Source organism: Haemorhous mexicanus, chromosome 3, assembly GCF_027477595.1.
Source record: "Haemorhous mexicanus isolate bHaeMex1 chromosome 3, bHaeMex1.pri, whole genome shotgun sequence".
Lineage (NCBI taxonomy): Eukaryota > Metazoa > Chordata > Aves > Passeriformes > Fringillidae > Haemorhous > Haemorhous mexicanus.
The window spans coordinates 89,756,931-89,776,749 of NC_082343.1; the positions used below are offsets into that span (position 1 = coordinate 89,756,931).

The following is a 19,819-nucleotide window of genomic DNA, read 5'->3' on the forward strand; positions in this document are numbered from 1 at the left end:
AAACTAAATTCAGTTGTTAAAGTGTAGCAATTGCATATTGTCAAGTTTAAATATGATTATGTGACTAACATTTAACAGTGGAAAGAAAATGAGACAGAAAGAAATACTAAAGTAAATTAATATGCTTCTCATGCACAGTATAACACCAACTATATTTAAACAAGATACATAATTAATTTAATAATATTTTTGTAATTTCAGCCTTCAGTGACCTGTATTTCAAAACAGGATCTGATGGAACAGAAATATTTTACACAGTCTGAAACATTAAGAAAGCTTTGAATAAAGTTCTGTTTTCAAAGATTTAGGGAAACATAATGAAAAAATCAGAACGTTTCTCATCTGTGCCCTTCAACAAAATGCAAAACATGTTTTGCAAAGAAGGAACTAAGGGGCAAAGCTTTTCTCTCCACAAAAGGCATTTTGCTATCCCAAGCAAAACCTTACAAGGGAAACTCTACTCCCCTCCATGACTTCCCTCACGAACTGCTCTAAAACAAGCTGAAATCACCCACGACCTCAACCTCTGTTCTACTGTTGGTATCCTCAGGTTACTTAAAATGGACTAAAAAAAATCACTTTTAAACAGGTAATATGTGAAATGGAAAATCTTTTGGAGTTTGAAAGAATACAAATCTCTTGTACATGTCCTCAGTAAATATTTTGTCAATTTCTGACCATGGGAGGTGATCTATTTTACTGAAAAAAAGGACACAACATAGTTGAACCAAAAAGAAAGCAATTTTCAAATTCACTTAGCTTTCATTTAAAGAAACTTTTGCAAAAACATTGATGATATAATCAGCTTTCAAAAAGCAGAGATAAACCTAACATTATAGAATATCTATGATTTTTTTAAACCAGAAAGAAAATAACAAAAAACCTGTGCTTATCTAAACCAAGACACTCAGTGTTTTTTGCTATGTCATAGATGTCAATGGGTGTAATTAAAACAAGCCACAGAAATTCCTTGGAGATTGAATAGCACTGAAGTAAATAAAAGTAGTTTGTGAAGTGCTTAATACAGATAAAAGAAACCACAAACTGCAAAGAAATCAACAATATGCCGTTTGCTATAATACATCTTTGGTATGCTTAATTTACATTCTGTTCAACTTTAAACTGGAATTCAGCTTTGATGACATTTACGAGGACCTACTCATAAAGGGAATATACACAAATAAAGAACTACAGAAAATTTAAATTCAGATCAAAACTAAAGCACAGAAAAATGGGATATGCTTCAGCACTGTGAATATTAACATCATCATGTGGATGTTAACTAGCTGCCCCAATAATATAAGAATAGTGTAAACAGAAGAATGCGAATGGAACACAGTAAACAAACTCAAACTTGGTATTTTGTGTTTCTCAAATGTTCTTCAATACATTAAAAAAAAGAGAAGAGCTCCTCTTGTTGCCATAAAATACTACTTCAGCATTTATTCATCAGTTTTTGCTGACTTGGATATTATATTGTCTTAATAAAATATTCCCAAGTTTTCTCACAAAATTTTCAAACACTAAAAACTCATATGGTTTCACTTCCAGTAAATAATAAAATCTCAGAAACAAATCTAGGATATTTTTAATCTTAAATCACAGGTCATGACCTGATTCCCTTTCTAAAGTTTTCATGTACGGATTGAATTTTCCAGCTCAGCAAAATGAAAATATAATTTTTCCTACAGTTGCCAGTACTGCAATTTAGATGTATGCACTAAAAATCAGATGCTTCTTGGGATCATATATGATCTTGAAAATGAAAAAAATCAGAACTTGAATTCAAATACATCTGATGCCTATACACATCCTTACTTACAAACAAAGTAAAGTCATACCCAGATATGATTGCTTTTATTTGAAAAAATCCTCACTAAACAGTGGTGTTAGCTGGCCATTTTTGTTGATGGTACATTCACAGGCCAGCCTCTTGGAGTTACGATATATTCATGTATCAGTCAACATTGTGATAAAAATAGTTTTGGTTTGTAATAAGGGATGTCTTGCTAGATATAACAGATGTATTTTGCCTTTGATCCATTAGAAGTGCTCCCTGGCTAGAAATTCCTGGTTGGTAGATATATCAAAAGCAAGATGTGGGCTCAAAAAGAAGACAAATGTAGCAAGAAGTGTTATTTTACAGTAATTTTTCAGACTGCATATTAAAAATACAAACCTTGTGAAGTGTTTTTTTCTGTCAATTATTTCTTTTGATATCTGCATTTTTGGATCTGTTGGTCTCAGAAATATCTCAGTGTAAAATCTCTGTTTTGAGAAGTTCAGGAAGCAGAAGTGAGGGAGCTCAAAGAGATTAAGATTAATAGAAAGCAACTGGATTAACGGTGTGTGTTAGTTCAGAGCTCCCTGAGTCAAGTATCAGAGGAAGGCTGCCAGCATACCTAGGAAATGTGTTCTCCAACACAGTTGCTCTGATGCCCTCAAACTCTGATTCCACAGTGGCAATGTACACAGGAACTCGCATCTACTGAAACACATCTATTCTTGAAATGCATAATAAAATAGAATATATGACTATGTACGAAATTCCAGGGAGGATTAATTCTGTACTCTGGTATACTGAAGCTGTTAGCACATTGCTTTTTCCCCCCTGAATAAAATCTGTGAGAGTTACATGTCTTTCTTCTGGAAATCCATATTTTGTTTATTTGTACCTTTACACACTTTCAAAACTTTAAAAGCATATTAATATCTTGACTTCAATAATTTTGTTATCATATGTGCTGGAAATTTCTATGCTTGGTTTGGATATGTTTTACAAAGTACAGCTATGTGACTTGCATTGAATTTATGAGAATTCTGGCAACTAAACTGCTAAGCACTTATTTGAACAGAAGTAATGATTAATTACTGGTGTGTTGTAGAAACATCAGTTCCTATAGCAGATGATGAACATTATTTCATTTGATATCAGAAAAATGAGCAGTGCATTAAGTAGTTTAACATGGTAGGAAAAAAAACTACTTTACAAGCATTTGCTTTCTCCAAAACTTCACAGCATTCTATCACATATTGCCCAGTTAACCAGCTTCATCCTATTTTCTATTCCAAGCAATCCTGTAGTTATGGTTGATTTCAAGCAACCACTTATTGACACTTGTTAAAGCTGTCTACCATCACCAGGCACTGGGTGATTCCTCAAAACACTGGCAAGCCTGCTGTTCTACAGGAGAGGCACAAATGACAATGATGTTCCAAGAACAGATTATTAATAATCAGCAATACATCACTAAGTAAGCCATGTAGGGTTATTACCTTCTTATAGCTACATCAGTCAGAGATCTAACTGTTCTATGGCTTGTTATGATGTCTGTTTCTGCACATTTTCAAGAATCGTACTCCAACTTCTAAGCAATTTCTACTTGCCTTTCGAGTACCAGTGTGTTAATAAAAAGACAAAAACACTGTAGCGCAATCCTATTACAACTATTATAATGAACCAGAATTTGTGCTTTTGATGTTGAGCCTTTGAACTTTTTTGCTTTGAAATTTAGTTATAAAACACACAAGTCTGCCACAGAGAACACAGCTTATCTAGAGGGAACAATACCAAAAGGGATTTTTGGAAGGGAAATAAAGACTATGCAAAATGGTAAATATTTTCCCTTGTCTCTTAATATTTTACCAAAACCACCAAGTCCTATGAGTATAGGACTAAATGGACATAATTATTTTAAGCTAAAAACAAATAAAACAATGGTATTAATCTTTAAGGGAAAATTTAATACAATCCATCTCATACCTTGTTATGTGTCTGAGTTTGTCCAACAAGGATAAGGATATTTGATGAGATAATTGACAGGCAGAAATTTATTAGAATTATGGACCTCTCAGATCTGATGTACCTGTTAAAAAAAGGAAAAAAAAAAAAAAGAGAGTACAAATTTTATAAAAGTGAAACAACTACTAAGTCACACAAGCTTTGATTTATTTCTTGCATTAAATATTGGAGATACTGGAGATACTCTGAAAGAGAGGTGTTCCCTTTCATGTGCTCAGAAAGAGTATTAGAGAGCTATAACAATACAAACATGAAAACCGTGATATTTTGATAGATATTGCAGAATTTCCTCTTAGCATCTTGATGCATTTTAAAAATAATCTGCCAATGATTCTTTTGAAAACTGCTGGCAATATGGTTCTAACACCATACTGACAATAATGGGCTTACATGCATTCATGTCAGGAACTTCTTATGCTCTCTGCTTGTCCCTGGGAATATCCACAGCTGGCACAGACCACTCATAATTACTAACATCAGCAAAAATATGGTGACTTATATAAACAGAAGATTTGATCCACGATGCATAAATAAGATGCGGTTTGGTGGATGATACTATGGCAATGAATTTTGAATTACATTATTTGGACAAGGATAACATTAATCTTGATATACCAGTAGTACTGTAATATAAGACTGAATGCCAAAAAATATCCAAATGTGTACAGAAAGATTAAATTACAGCAGTGAACATCACATTCACCCATGCAAACTTACTAATTTTACAAATATGTTTAAAATGAAAAAGTCAAAAAGCCTTATCACATATTTGATTTCAAGATGCATGTGTTCTCATTTTTCTGTATATAGCCTCTCTATATGCTACAGGACAAAAAGAGAATGATTATGGGTACAACGGAAGTACCTTTCTGACCTGATTTTTAGAGCTGTTAACAGTAAATGCTGACTACTAAAATAAATGAAAGTTAAGGGTGGTCAGTTCCTCTGAAGACCATGCCATATCTTTATATATGACTACTCCTATATGCTTCTCACTGGAGTTCAGTTAATATTGCTGTTCCTCCTGGGATGTACACCCATAGCTGACTCTGAGGAAGTAATAAAAAAGGCTGTTGAACCCACAAGAAATGCTGAGCTTTGGACATGAAATAATTATAGTCCTTCTTGCTGGCATATCAAGAGATAAAGATTTACATTTTTCTAGTTAGACAGAACAACCCTAATACCACAATCCACATTCTTCCTTAAAATATAGCAACATTATTAAGGCTAGTTCTATGTATTTGCAAACAAATACAAGAAGTCCAGTGCCTTTGTTCACACAGAGTGCACACTGCTACTTTCTAACTTGTTAACTATTGATTCACCTGGGCCAATTCCCAACACTGAGTGCCCATGGATTACAAAGGACCTTAGTGGTTGAGTAAATACAGAGCAAAGCATTGACTTAAGCCATAACACATAGCATTTTATCTCCACTTAGAAATTCACAGAATCATAGAATCATAGAATTTGTTGGGTTGGAAGAGAACTTAAAATCACCCAGTTACAACCCCCTGCCATGGGCAGGGACACATTCCACTGGACCAGGTTGCTCAAAACCCATGCAAACTGGCTTTCAACACTTCCAGGGATGGGGCACCCACAACTTCTATGGACAACCTGTTCCAGTGCCTCACTACCCTCACAGTGAAGAATTTCTTCCTTGTATCTAATTTAAATAATGGAGTAGACCAGTTACACTGAGCATGACAGTATTTCTATCCAAGTGCTAAATATATTAAGCAGTGCAAAAATAACACTATAATTCTTTAGATGGGAATTATATCCTGAAATACTCTCATTCTTAGTTTTGACAGACAAGAACTGATAATTTTTATAGTCTTTTATCATAACTTATGTAACTGGATATTCTTAATAATTATATATATATTTCTAGTCCTGAGTCTCTGTGGTACATAAGACTGATAGAGAAATGGGTGTAAAATTATCAAGCTGCTTCTAAAAGCAAAATTCTATTGGTTGATTTTATATTATTCTAGAATTTATTGTTTCATCCCCTTTTTTCCTATTACTTTCATAAGAATCTATTTTACTTTAATTATTGAAAAAAAGTGAAACCAGAATCCATGTTCACTTTTTAAAAGCATTTATTACTTTGCAGGACTTTTAATTTTATTTTTCTGCACTAAGACGTTATGCTATTTCTCATTACTTCTCAGATTAATTGACTCCGTAAGTATTTATTGCACTTTTAAGTCAATATAGTATTTTAATATTGCATACTCCGGACAGAAAGAAAAATCCATCACTGGGATGTACCATGACACTATTTAAGAGTATTTTATTATATAGTCTTCTTCCAAACTTATAACTGATGTGAACAAACTCAAAACCAGCTGACTGAATCTCCCTAAATGTGTCACTTCAATTTTATTTTATTTGTAAGTTTTGTTAAAAAACGTAAATGGGAGAAAAGCAGCTAAAGGTATAGGCCAGAAACCTCACATGAAATCTATCATATATAGGAACCCTGCATTTAGCACTATGAATACCCCACCAAATGAGGAATATCATTCCCACTGAAGTGGAGAAAGAGAAGAGTGGGGTCTACCATCATTAGCAGGCCAAAGCAGTAAAACTGATCAGTCTCTTTAACAAATGCATCAAAGTATACACTACATTTTCCTCTTTTTTCTTCCTCACTTTCCAAACAATAAATGTGGGCTCTAATGCTCTTTTTAAACTGCAATTCAAATAAATATAACAATGTATTTCCATTTAGCTTTCTCAACCCATTACATACCTCCATAATGCTGCATAGACAACTGCTAGAGTGATCAAGGCCAAGCAGGAAAGACCACTGCCTACTATTAAGGTCACTGAGGGTGTACCAGATGATTCCATGATCTGTAAGTTACAACAGGCAACCATGAAGAAAAAATATCCTCAGCACTTAAACCAACAAGTCAAATGAAAAAAAAACCCAAAAAGAGCAAAATTAAAAGCAGAAAAACTACCACAGATTATTTCAGTAATATTGATTATGAAGAAGAAATCAACTAATTTCCAAAACTGATCCCTACATAACTCTGAGATCTGCTTAATACATTCCTCAGAGGCCTCTGAGTTTTAAAATTCCTTGTAATACCTGCCAGATACTTTGAAAAATAAACTAGTAATATTACAGTGTAACAGGAGACTATGATGTTAGCACAAGTTTAAATGACTCTCCAGTTAACATCAATTAAAAGATATACTTCTCTTCAGAATTATAAATATTTATAATTGTGCATTAAACATACAGCTTGGTTTCACTCTAATATATTGAAGACCGTCCAGTAATTTGTCCCATAATTTGATTCAGGCTTGTTGCAGAATGACCAAACTTTCTGACTTTTAATAACTTTGACTTCAATCCACTGCTCTTACACGCTTAATTTACTTGGGCCTAGAAGGAATGGCAGGATATCTATGGCAACAGTATCACAATGCCTTCATTTTAAAAAGCTACAAATTTAGAATTATTTCATTTCTACTCTGTGTGTTAATAAAAAATGAAAATAAATTAATGACCTTGAAAACAAACTAGCTTTCCCTGCTCTAAGGGAAACTATTATCCTCAGATATCAGGTCAGTTTTTTCCTCTCTCTATATATGTGCTCATATTCTGAAATAGACATGGGTTTTACTAATAAATATGGAAAAAAAAATTAAATCTAAAAGTTCTAAAGGATATCATGCCTGGTTTATCTAAATGATTTGAAGCTTCAGGGACGTATTGTAAATTACATTTATCAAGATATCTTTTGCCACCCAAATAGGATATAAGACAGATGTACTTTTAGGCCAGATCTCAGGCAGAAAGTAGTATTTTATTTCAACCACTTTTTTTCCCAAATAGATTTACTTTGCTATTAAAAAGAGTCTGTTCGTATGTTTCCAAAACCAGGAAAATGAAATCATGCTTTAGCAAGATCACAAATATTTGCTTTCCAGCTATTTTTACATCCAATAATATTAGGAGTGTCTGCTCATACACTTAATGTCACCTCTTTCTCGTGAAAACTTGATTATTTTTCTTACATCATATCAACAGACTACACAGAAAATCTGTGCTGAAAATGCCCAATGCAGATCTGCAATCTGTTTAACTACAGTATCTAGGGTTTTCCTACCAAGAGCAATAATAGAGACCTGTTCGTTCCCTTAATCGTTCAATACAAAAGTTTTCTACACATTTGCACCACAATTACAAGGCTTTCTCTAAAAAATTTATAGAGTTCGAGAGCATGCAAATTTCACTAGGATTTAGTTGGATCACAGAATCTGGAATTCATGTATCTGAGACACTGAAGACACCAGGAGACTACCGTTTGACTACCTGCAATATTAAACAATTCCTCAATGCAACGTCTGCAATATACCTGAGAGGAAAGCTGGACCAGCTCCCCCCTCCCCCCCGCAGTTCCCCCCGCATTCCCTTTTGCATTAAAACTGGATTTCCCCCCCCCCCCCTCTTTGTTACTTACTATTTCTCTAGGTTGCTGAGCCAAAATGGCGAAGGTAGAGAGACGATCACATAAGCATTTCGTATGGGATGCATCGGTAAGCACAGTTTTACATCCCTGGGTGGACCAGGTTCCCAAAGAGTCGTTCCTGCAAAGGAGAGAGAGAGGAGGGGGTGGGGGAAACGGGGGTAATTACGCCTGTCGGCCGGTTCCGTGAGGAGACAATGCCGCGGGACCGCGAGGAGCGCGCCGCGGAGTTCCCGGACAGCGGCGGGGACTTGTTGTGGGGCAGGGCGGGCGCGGGCGCGGAGCTGTCCGGGCGGCGGTGCTGAGCGGCCGGGCGCTGCTGCGCGGAGCCCCGCCAGCCGCGGCAGCAGCCGCCCCCTGCGCTGCCAGCCACCTCCGAGCCTCACCAGAGCACTGCGAAAAACTCATCAGGGGAAGAGGGGGAGGCTTTGTTTCTCTCTCTCTCTCTCTCTTTTTTTTTTTCTTTCTTTTTTTTTTTTTTTTTCTTTCTCCTTTCCCTACCGGCTCTGTTTCTGGCCTTTTGTGAGAAATGTGATGTTCTGTAGTTGCGGTGTCTTTTTTGGTCCCTTTCTTTCTCCACTCCCCGCCCCCCCCCCCCCCCCCCCCCTTTCGTGTGTGTGGCTAGGTTAAAAGCATGTGGTTCTCAAACGTCTGCCTGGGTTATGCCAGTTGGACCGGGAGATGCCGGATCTTCTGTTCTAACTGCTATTTTTGCTAAGGATTTGTGATTTTTTTTGGTTGTTGTTTTTAGCTAGCAGCCTTAGAAATTTCACCCTGGAAACGGCAGCATCAGATGCCTCCAACTCTTGCCTTAGCTCCAGCAGAGGGGTGGATTTCAGTACAGCAGCACACATCACCAAAGAGACACACGAGTTCGCCCTCCAGACATCACTCAGCCAACTCGCCTCTCCCCGGCTCCCTCCCGCTTCTCGAGTCTTTTTCTTGGGGTGGCAGCACCAAGCTAACCCCAAGCCAAAGCAATCGTTTGGTGGCACCTTTCTCCAACCACCCCTAAACAAAACATGATGATTAACACAGCCCCCGAATTCAATTAGACATTCAATATGCTAATGCGAGGTCTGAAACCCACCCCAGCAGAACAATAAAAATGGTATCAACCCACGTTTTCTTTGTGCAAGCAAGGAGAAGGAGAGGGAGAGACAAAAAATCATCTCTCCTGTTCCCTGAACTGCAGTGGGGAGGGGGAAATATTTTCTACAGGAAGAAGGGGTTGGTTTCAACTGAAGCAAACATATTATCTTTACATGTGTTATATTTAGAGAACAACTGGGTTTCTTTCATCTTTTTTCCACTCCTTTCATGTCCAAGGAGCAACTGCAGTGACTCTGCTGCCAGCAGCAGCATGTGTGCTGTCAATTCCTGTCCATTTCACCTCAGGTCACTAAATGACTTTAAAAAAAAGAAAAATTAAGGTTGAAGAAAGCAGGAGGGGGAATAAAAATTTCCAGACCCTGTAACCACCCTTGTTACACCTCTTCTGCCTTGACAACACACCTCTGTAAGTCATTCTATATGCCAGGGCCCTCATGCAAAGGCAATTTGTTATCCCAAAGCCTGCTCTCAGAGTGCAGTTCACCCCAGGCCATCTCAGCATTTTGTGCCACTAGTTTTTGAACACACCAGATGTAACCCTTACACACTATTGTCTTCGAAACAGAATCCTGTAATAAACAAAACAAACAGTGACTGAGAGAAACAATTGAGAGAAAATCACCAATTCTTCAAGCCACTAAAGCAGTTTATTAGCTTTCCCTTGCAAATTGTGTTTTTCAGAGAGCCACAGCCTAAATCAACATCCACTTTGAAAAATTGAGTTACATATTTTAAACTCAAAAGTATTATCTTCTGGATAACATAAACAATTTATTTTATTAGCTTTCTTGTCTCTACTCTTATTGTGGCACACAGTTAAGACCAAATGAAATGCGTTTATCTTTTCTGATTAAATACTAAGGATTGATGGCTTAAGAGAAATTGACATATTTAAAAACAAAAGGGTGGTATTATTCATCCTGAGAATAAGATTTAATAAATTGAATTCACCCTATGCTGAAAAGCACTGGATGCACAATATATCCAGTTAGCACTAAATCCTTGCAGAGGGTGTCCAATGCACAAGAGTTAAAGAAGTTCTAATTATGAAATCACAGACACCACTTTAGTTTAAAACAAAGTATCTGTAAAAATTTTAATTATCTTTAAAGTACTAAAAATCATGGGCAGGCCAGCAGGTTTACACTGGTTCATTCAGTTCTTCAGGTCACTTGCACAAATAGAAATTTCCAGTCAAAGAGTAACTGAACCACAATTCAATACATATTTTGCAAAAATTTTTCAATACTACTGAAAATTTTGTTGAATTTCCAAAAGCAGTCTGAAATGAACAAAGCAGTCTAATTGGATTCCAAAATAAGACATCATGGCAGGAGCCAAGTCAGTCTAATATGGACGCTTTTTACATTTTATTGTTCATGTTTTTCAGTGGTACACTTCAATTTCTTGCTTAACAGCACTATGTTTTTATATGTTGCAGATCAAAATTCATTAAATAAGTCCCTTTTCTCTCTTCTAATCAGTGCAGTTAAAAAGGAAAAAAAGCCTCATTAATAAATATATTTGTAGTCTGTTGAAATTATGGCTAACAGAAGCTGCACAGAATGTTACACTAAGTCCATGAAAAAGACTGAGTAATGAAGAGGACCAGAAGAAAAGTATAACTGCAATTTGTTGCATGAGGCTTATGCCAGCAGAACAGCAAAAACATGATTACTAATTCCCTCAGAGATGCTGGTAATTTTTACTTGACATAAAGTAATGATTTGGTTTTAGGTGTAAGTAAATAAAGAATGGAAATACAGAATAAAAATGGATATATTGCATTTAGTACACCTCAATGCAACACTTTTTATGAGGTACTCCATCTATGATCTGTCTCTCTTGTAATGCAACTCTTCTGATATAACCAGAATCTATCTCACACTTAGAGGCCTCATTCCTCTTCAGTGTGATTTTCTTTGACTATGTGTCTAACATTTAGGGTTATCATATGAATATGCAAAAGGGCACCTATTATTCCTGTGGATCTTTCTTGTTATGCAGAAAGCTATAAAGGAGTGACAGGTACTATTAACACATGTTCTATTTATATCAAGGGAAATTATTGAATTGAAAATATCTAGCAAATATAGATGTAGGTTCATGCCCATTATTGGCAATTTTTGTACTCTTCTACTGAATTACAGATGATTTAATCAACTTGGCAGAAGTCCCATGATAGAAGCAAAGGAATTCCCAAGAAGCATAGATTCACCATTGCAGATCTTGTGTCATCCTGCAGTTGAGGCAGGGAAAAAAGCAGAGGAATAAGGGAAATAGGGGGGGGAAAGTCTAAATAGGATGTAATTTGAGCCTAAGGATTTATGGCTAATACCTCATATGGACCAAGAACACCCTCAGCTCCCACACTTATCTCTAACTGTGCCCTTCTCCAAGGAGTCTTGCAGCTAGTGGAATATGGGAGTGTCTTTTCAGTACCTTTTCAGAGTTTAAGGTGAACTTCCTAGTTCTATGCAACAAAAACGATGGCCAGATGATATACAGAAATTTATTTTAATAGCATATTACATGGAAGGGAAAAAAAGCAAGTTTTATTCACACAATGTATTACGCAATATGCTCAGTACTGAAAAAAACAGTATTACTATCTCAGATATCAAAATGGAAATGTTGTTTTAAGACAGGACCATCTTTTTAAAGCAAAAATTTCACTCATGACACAATTATTTATCTGACAATGACAATAAGGCCACATTTTATATTCTAGAAACTGTTTCCTTTATTTTGCAGTATTTGACTTGGTCTCATGATGGTTATTAACAACTTACTATTTTTTTATATAATTAATAATATACATATTTTACTAATTGCATTGGTTTGTTTACTTTAACTTCCTGATATGAAAAAAATCAGTTCTGACTTTGTTATCAGACACACTCACTTTATAAAGGACTTCACGTCATACCATAAACTGTCTACTTTATTAGTGTATTTTGAAGAAATATTTTTCAAATGAAAGATTTTAACTTTTTTATGGAGGTTCTGTGAGACAAAGGGGCTAACAACACCTAAGCAAACACTTTTCCCCAGACTAGCAACTAGTGATCCAAGTAGTTGCCTGGGTTTTGATAATCATAAACAAAGAGTTAACATCTTGCTATACCTCTAGGATAATAGCCTACTCCAGTAATTTCTTTGCTAATTGGTAACTGGTTAAATTAGGATAAGAAAGCTTTTTGTTATATTACTTAACAGCAAGGAGCTGTTATTTAATTATTTAATTACAGCTTTGTAGAAAGTAAACCACACAGAATTTAAGAAATTATAATATTATTTCCACTGAGATGATTTTAATTCTTCTTAATTCTTGTGTGTGTACATTTCTATAATTTTATTTTTCTGTTCAACTAGATGCTATTTTTCTTTTGGGACAGAGTTTGGTATTCCAACTTTATTCTCAGTAAAGAATGACATATAATGATAAGAAGCACATGGAAAATGCAAACATCAGAATTTTTTAGCCAGCAAATGGCAAGAAAAAGCTTGTGGCCCTTATGAATAGCAGGTTATAAATATCACTGGGCCTGTTCAGATGTTCTAGTTGGCATATTAGTGAAGATGAAGTCCTTCCCACACCTGCTTTCTTCTTTACACCTGGCCCTAAAATCCCAGGGAAGTCATAGAGAAGGCTCAGTGGCAGGAGTCGCCTTTCATTTGTGCATGTTCATACACCTGAGACATGACCTAACTCCTAGCATGCAAAATTTCTTCTGTGATCAGTCCTATTCCTACCAGCACTATATGGCAACATCTGGTTTATCACCACAGTCTTTCCTAAAGTAAAAAAGTAATATAAAGGAAAAAGAGAAAAAATGAAGACAAAGAATATGTGGATATGAACACACTTTCCTTAATAATGTCACACATAAAACTGAAGTTTATAAAAGTACTCTTTACCCTGAAACTGTTAATATGATTAACATTGGGTCATTATGACTTAGGGCTTTCTTTCTCATCACAGGAAAAAAAAAAAAAAAGGGCATGAAATTGTGGGAATATTAAAAAAAAAAAAGGTGAAAAAACCAACTGCCTTAAGACTACATGTCTAAAATACTGCAAAAGTCACAAAAAGGACGTCTATGTTTGGTGGTATCAGAAGAAAACTGGGAGATGACTATCTTGCAATTGGATTTCCAACCAGAATACTGTAGGGAGTTCATTTTCCCAAAGACTAAGGCCACTTTTCCAATTCAGACATTGAATTGTTTAATTTTGCTCAAAGACATACTTGTGAACATCTTTTTTGTCAAAGAAAACAGAAATCTTTGAAAATTTAATTTTCTCGTTGCTCTTTATATTAAGAGTAAATCCTATATAAATAATTGTTTTGTAAAACAAACATGCATCTGGGCTGAAAACCAAGTTTTATTTTAATATGATTTAAACTAGAGATATTAAACTGTAAAAAGTAGGATTTGCAACAGAGACACTGCAGTTATAAGCATATATTGTTAGATTACCTTTCTAATAATGTACAACTTAAAGAAAGTTCCATGGGAACGATCAAAAATTGGCTTGGTTATCTGTTTGGCTACAATAAATAAATGATTCATCAAAAGGAGAATTATGGAAGTGAGTATTAATGTTTGTGGTAATATCTTATTAATCACTATATTTCCCTGTCCATACAGTTTTTGGTATGATCTAGCACACAGTATGTTTGAACTGGGCTGTAATCAATTGTTGCTCTGCTAATAGCATATTGCCAAGTGTAGCAATGTGTAAAATGAAAAGAAATTCTAAATAAATTAAATGACAAAACCAGGATGAAATAAATACTAGAAGTTTCTTGCCTCCTATTGCATAGTTTTTGATTAGTGGTCCTCTGTACTACGGCTACTACGTAGACTTATCATTATTTGAGTTATGGGATTCATTCATGTTTTTGAACAACAATGGATAAACAACAGTCCTTCAGCTCTATTTCTGTGTCCTAACAAGCCTAGTGGATTGCATTTGAACAAGACCATTTTCCCCCTTTCTCAAAATTATAGAGAAAATCTCCTAAGAAGATGGGTATTGGTGCATCAAAAATTTGGATGGAAACCAATCACTTTCTGTAGCTTTACGTCTGTCTGACTCTGTAGATGGTCTCGGAGAAAGAACAATTGAAGTACTGTGTATACAATGCCAAAGGATGTTGGTGTCTATTTAGAATTTTTGAGAACTATGTCTTCTTTCCTCATGGACCTCCAGAATGACTGGTGCAGACAAGACCTCCCGGGTTATCTTGTCTCTTCCTATCTTATCTAGGAAATCTTGCTGAGTTCTTAGAAACTATGTGAAGCAAAGTTCTAATCAAACTAAAACAGACTTATTGTGTCAAATTGACAAATCATACTATTTGTGAATCTGTGTTCATGAAAGTTCCTTTTAAACTTCATGATCAGACTTCGTGTTTTACAAGTAAACCACATTATTTGTGAAACTGTGTTCATGGAAGTTCATATTGACCTGGACCAGATTTATAGTGTTGAACTGGTAAATCACAAAATTGATGAATCTGCAATTGAGAATGATTCCCACAGTACTGGTATATCTGAGATCTCATTGAATTCAATCAGACTTAAGAGTACTGAATTGGTTATAATCAGAAATTAAGCCTAGCTGTATCGAGCCCTTTTGATCTCTGAGGACTAGCTGGAAAGTAAAAGGGTTTTTTTTCCTCCCAACTTCTACACTCTTAATGCAACACACTCCTCACAAAATCAGTAAAATCTTTCATGTTCTTTTGTTTACCTACAGATATGTATGTAGCTTTATGATGAACTAAGGAAAAATTGTCGTATGGTGCTTTCCAGTTGATCAACCTAAAAAATCTTTTGTACTGTACTAGTATTGACATGTACTCCTAGCAAAAAGAAACCTTGTAAATTGTCTATGGCCAGAGGCTGGGAAAGGTTAGGGGCTCAGAAGTTTATCCTGGAAATTAAGAATGTCAAACTTGGTATCTTTTTTTAATGATTCTTCCAAAAGACACGCGATAATGCACAGTATCAGCAGCTCAAGTTTCAAGGCCAGCATGACCAGCAGGGAGAGGAACAGATGTGAAAAAACTGAGGGAAAGAGAAGAGATTGAGCTTCCATTAGTGTTGCTGTTACAACATCCTATGCTATCCTACATTATACGGGCAGACAAAACTAAAACCATTACATGTCCAACCTCCTCAAAGCACGCTTTGGATCAGGCTTCAGAGATACTGGCCATAATGTAGGAAAAAAGTTAAGACACATAATAAGAATGGTAGAAGAAAATATGTTAAGTGTTCAGACACTGAAATGATGCTCATTGTTGTGGTGATGCTTGTGAGAGCTGAGTTCTTCTTTGGGCTAGATATTTGCACACTACCTTTCAAAATCTTGAGTTAGGTTCAGCTCAAAGACAGTCAGTGGAGAGTCTCCCTTTTATCTCCCAGCTCAATGGTTCTGAAATGCGAGTTCAATTTCATACTGTTTCTGAGGGGTGTTGAAAGGATAAGGATTCGCAGCAGATGACCTAACCCCAAACTACAGCATATTCTGGAGTAAGAGTACCCTCACGCCTTCTTGTTGAAGTAGAATTCTTCATTGGGCCAGAAGGTAAAGCAAAGCATGGACTTTGTAGTCATAGTGCAAGGAGACAGGGTTTGGCATCTTCATTCTAGTTCCTGCCATATTCAACGTTACTTACTCTGCAGATTAAGCATTCAAATTTCAGTATTACATGTTCTCTGAAGATCCTCAGATTTCATATTTGTTCCTTCATATCTTAGCTGTATGACTAAGAACCCTCATAGTTGTCAGCATCTCCTCCCCTGTATCTTGTGATACCACCTGCTGCTCTTACACAATCCTACTGCATATCCTACAAATGTTATCCATGGGTTCTTTGAAGAACATGCTGTGGGCAATGGCAATTGGAGACAAAATATTGCCTTGTGTACAATTTTAAAGAAAGAAGTAAAGACCTTTTTCTGTCTCCTTATACTTCAAAAACAAACTTAACTTAAGCCAGATTTAGATAAACAACCAATCAAAAAATAGGAGACAGTTACAAATGTTTATAAGAAAAAAAAAGAAATGAAATAAACTGACATTTGCTCTACTGACATGGAGATTATGTCTTCCCTTTTATCCAGCTGTTGGTCTGCAAGATTTCTTAAAAATCCAGTTTACAAAGAGTTCTATCTCCTATATATGTAAGGCCTCAGGTTATGTCCTTTTTCTTGTGTAAGACACTTGCTTTTTATAAACAATCTTTTTTTTTGTAAGTCCTTCCCGGAAGCCTAAACAGATCTAATCTGTTTTTCTTCAAATGCATTGATTTCTTTCTTATTTGGGAGATTATCTGACCACCCCTTTTAATTAAAATGAGTATTCTTTGTCTTCCTTAGAGATGTCTCTTTTTTAGATGAGATGTTATCTTTTGTACCTGACTGGCCAATTAACAACTGCTTCAATAAAAGTAATCCTTATCTCCCTATTCTCTCTTTGATGAGTCAGCATACATCCTGGCTGAATCTGCACCAAATCTTTTACTGGTTATCAGGCTGCACATTATAAACACATTTGATACAAATACCTCAGTAGAAAAAAGGCATATAGCTTGCTATTGGCTCTTGGCTGAGATCAAACACATATTAATAAGCCAGTAACAAGGGATTGTAAGGATTGATGCTTTTCATCTTCAGTTAGGTATTTTCTCTTCTGCAAAAACCTTAACTATAGAATGTAAAACAGAGCAATCTTTCCCTTTCAGATAGTCAATATTTAGTTATAATAGGAAAGAATAAGATTACTGGTCAATAGAGGGAATTAGACTAGCCTCCTTACTCCAAAATTCCCTACAGCCTTACAATTTCATTCCTATAGCATGAAGATTTCGTTCTTGCAGCAGAGAGATTCACTCCTTTTGAAAGGGTCCTAAACCTCACAATGATAAGACCCCCACCTTGGGTCTCTCCCATCTTGGGTGAGCTTTCTAACTATTGAACTTCCAGACAAAAAGCCTACAGTACAGGGCTTCATATATGTGCTGTCCATGTTTTATGCATCAGCCAATTCACTGTTAATAAAGGCCACAGTCAAGACTGACAGAGAGATAACCTGCTTAAATACTTTGAGGAGAGTTGATGCTAAGGTTTTTCTGAGCATGTTAGAAGAAAGACTTGATGGCCAAAACAGCTTAATATAAAACACAAAAGATCCTCTGGATTTAAAATTCTCCAGATTTGTACAATGGCTGGAGAGGAAGTCTGGCAAAGCCCATTAAGGATTGAGTAGTGGGTGTCCCGTATCTCATATAATAACTCAGACTTAATTTAAATGGGGCAATGAAAAAACTCAGAGCAAGCAGTTGAGATGCACTGACTTTGTATATGCCCAGTAAATGCAATGCAATACAGCTAAACACAAAGCTTTTTCAGAGATTTTATGATCTGGTTAAAAACTGAAACTAAATAATCCAGATGTTGCTAAGCTGGTAGATGAAAGATGCATATTGAAAACTCTCTAATTCACAGAGCTAACTTCTATATCACTATAAAGTAATGTGTCTTTTTTGTCTTAATAATTTTCAGTTTTATTTTAAGATGTGGGAAAACCACTGTGGTTAGAGTTAAACAAAGTCAAGTACAGATTTAGGAAACGGAGGTTCTCTTGTTAAAAGAACAAGAAAATGCAAGAGACACCTCCTTAGTGAATTTTTTAGCCTCTTCTAAGTTAGTCTTAGCACTGACGTTCTTGTCTTTTGGTCAGGTTTATTACCTTGGGACTCATTAATGCGTCTACTTAGCTTCCAAACTCAAAGTAGCTTGAATGTACCCTCTTTGGACTCCAGCTATGTGAGGTACTGCTCATCTGAATCTTCCTGAGTGTTTGTATGTACAAACCAACTACCCAGAAAGGTAAATTACAGCTAAACAATGGTTTTAATACCTCTTCACACCTGTGTAATGGTAGCATTGCCTAAAAAAAAGCCAGCTGATGATGATAATGTCTGGAGATAATACCCAAAGTGTTTCAATGTGGTTTTGGCTAGGAGTGCATGGAAGAAGGATAGGTGCATCACACTGCACAAAACATGAAAATAGATGCTCTGGAAAGAGTGATGGTCTGCATTGTGCCATGTCTGAACAGTAAGCTTTATGTACTAGGGATTGTGACCACTCAATAGTAAAAGGGCATGTGTTGCAGAGGAGGCCACTGTGGTCTCAAGGCCCACAAGTGGATTCTGTGCACATGCTTCAAATCTGCACATGTACAATATGTTTGATGCATTCACTATGCAACAGGTAATTTGCATTTTTAATAACAATATATCTGGAAGTCTAAGAAAAATTTACTGCACTGAATAATACAGAATTTAAGTCATCTTACTCCTCTGGTAAATCCATTTCAGCTAGTCACATGCCAGCTAGAATGTTTAGACAAATGTGACTGCTGGCATTAAAAACTGAATAAATTGTTTAAGAGATTGGACAAGTGCTTTTTTTTCACAGTCTAAAAAAAGGGAAGAGAGGAGGTGTTGGGGAGTATGTGCCTTAAGTAGGTGCCAAGAAAGTGCCTGAACAAATGAGTAAAGATTACTAGCCTATCCACTTTGATCTCCTCAGAAATTTTTTGTTTGTGTGAGCCTTCCTGATGGAAAGCAGCACCAATACTCTGCAGGTACAAGAGTTGTAACAATGGGGTTATCTTCTATCCATTGACAAATTTGGTATAGTCTTCAGCCTTCAGATATGATAGAAAAGTACTGAAAAAGAGTCCTACAATAATCAGTGTTAGTACATTAATGATTATGTAGCTTTCATCTGAAAGCCTTGAAACAGACAGTGTCATATTAAATCTCAACATAAGGCAGAGATCACCTCTACAACTAAAGGCCAAAACCAAAATATGAAGATAAATTTCTTCTGTATTCAAAATACAGTGCTATACTTACTTCCTTCTAGTTTCACACAGAAGCAGAGATGCTTGCAGTACTTTTGATATTTATAACACTGTATCACTTAGGATATTGAAATTATATGTATCTAAAACATATGCAATAAAATTATTCAGTTAATATTGCATCTTTTTGTTCTCATTGGCATGAAAGGCATATCTCATCACGTCTGCTTGTCTGTGGTGTGTCACACAGATGTGGCATGCTTTAGCTGGAAACTCCCAAATCTGAAATGCCTCTCCCTTCAGTCAGACATAATATTGTAAAGAGAAACTGCTAGAGAGCCTTCTTGCCTTTTGAAGTAATTTACATTCTGTTATGTTCTCACACTACTTGATGTTTTAAAAGTGCAATAAAAAAGAAAACAATTAATTTGGATTATTCTACTTGATCTGAATTACACACAGACTACATAGTACATGAAATGTATTAGCTAGAATATATCTCCTAGAAATT

At 35.9% G+C, this 19,819-nt stretch overlaps 2 protein-coding genes across 2 annotated transcripts in view; both read right to left on the reverse strand.

Moving 5' to 3' along the window:
• ADGRB3 (adhesion G protein-coupled receptor B3) overlaps positions 1-8,468 on the reverse strand; it is a 96,575-nt gene extending 88,107 nt beyond the window's left edge. The window contains exons 1-3 of the mRNA XM_059842659.1: positions 8,296-8,468; positions 6,570-6,673; positions 3,764-3,866 (exon numbers count right to left, since the gene is read on the reverse strand). Coding sequence (XP_059698642.1) covers positions 3,764-3,866; positions 6,570-6,670 — 204 coding nt within the window. The 5' untranslated portion in view covers positions 6,671-6,673; positions 8,296-8,468. The remainder of the gene's footprint in view (positions 1-3,763; positions 3,867-6,569; positions 6,674-8,295) is intronic.
• Positions 8,295-19,819, reverse strand: part of LOC132325728 (adhesion G protein-coupled receptor B3-like) — a 155,369-nt gene continuing 143,844 nt past the window's right edge. The window contains exon 12 of the mRNA XM_059843306.1: positions 8,295-8,694. Coding sequence (XP_059699289.1) covers positions 8,295-8,694 — 400 coding nt within the window. The remainder of the gene's footprint in view (positions 8,695-19,819) is intronic.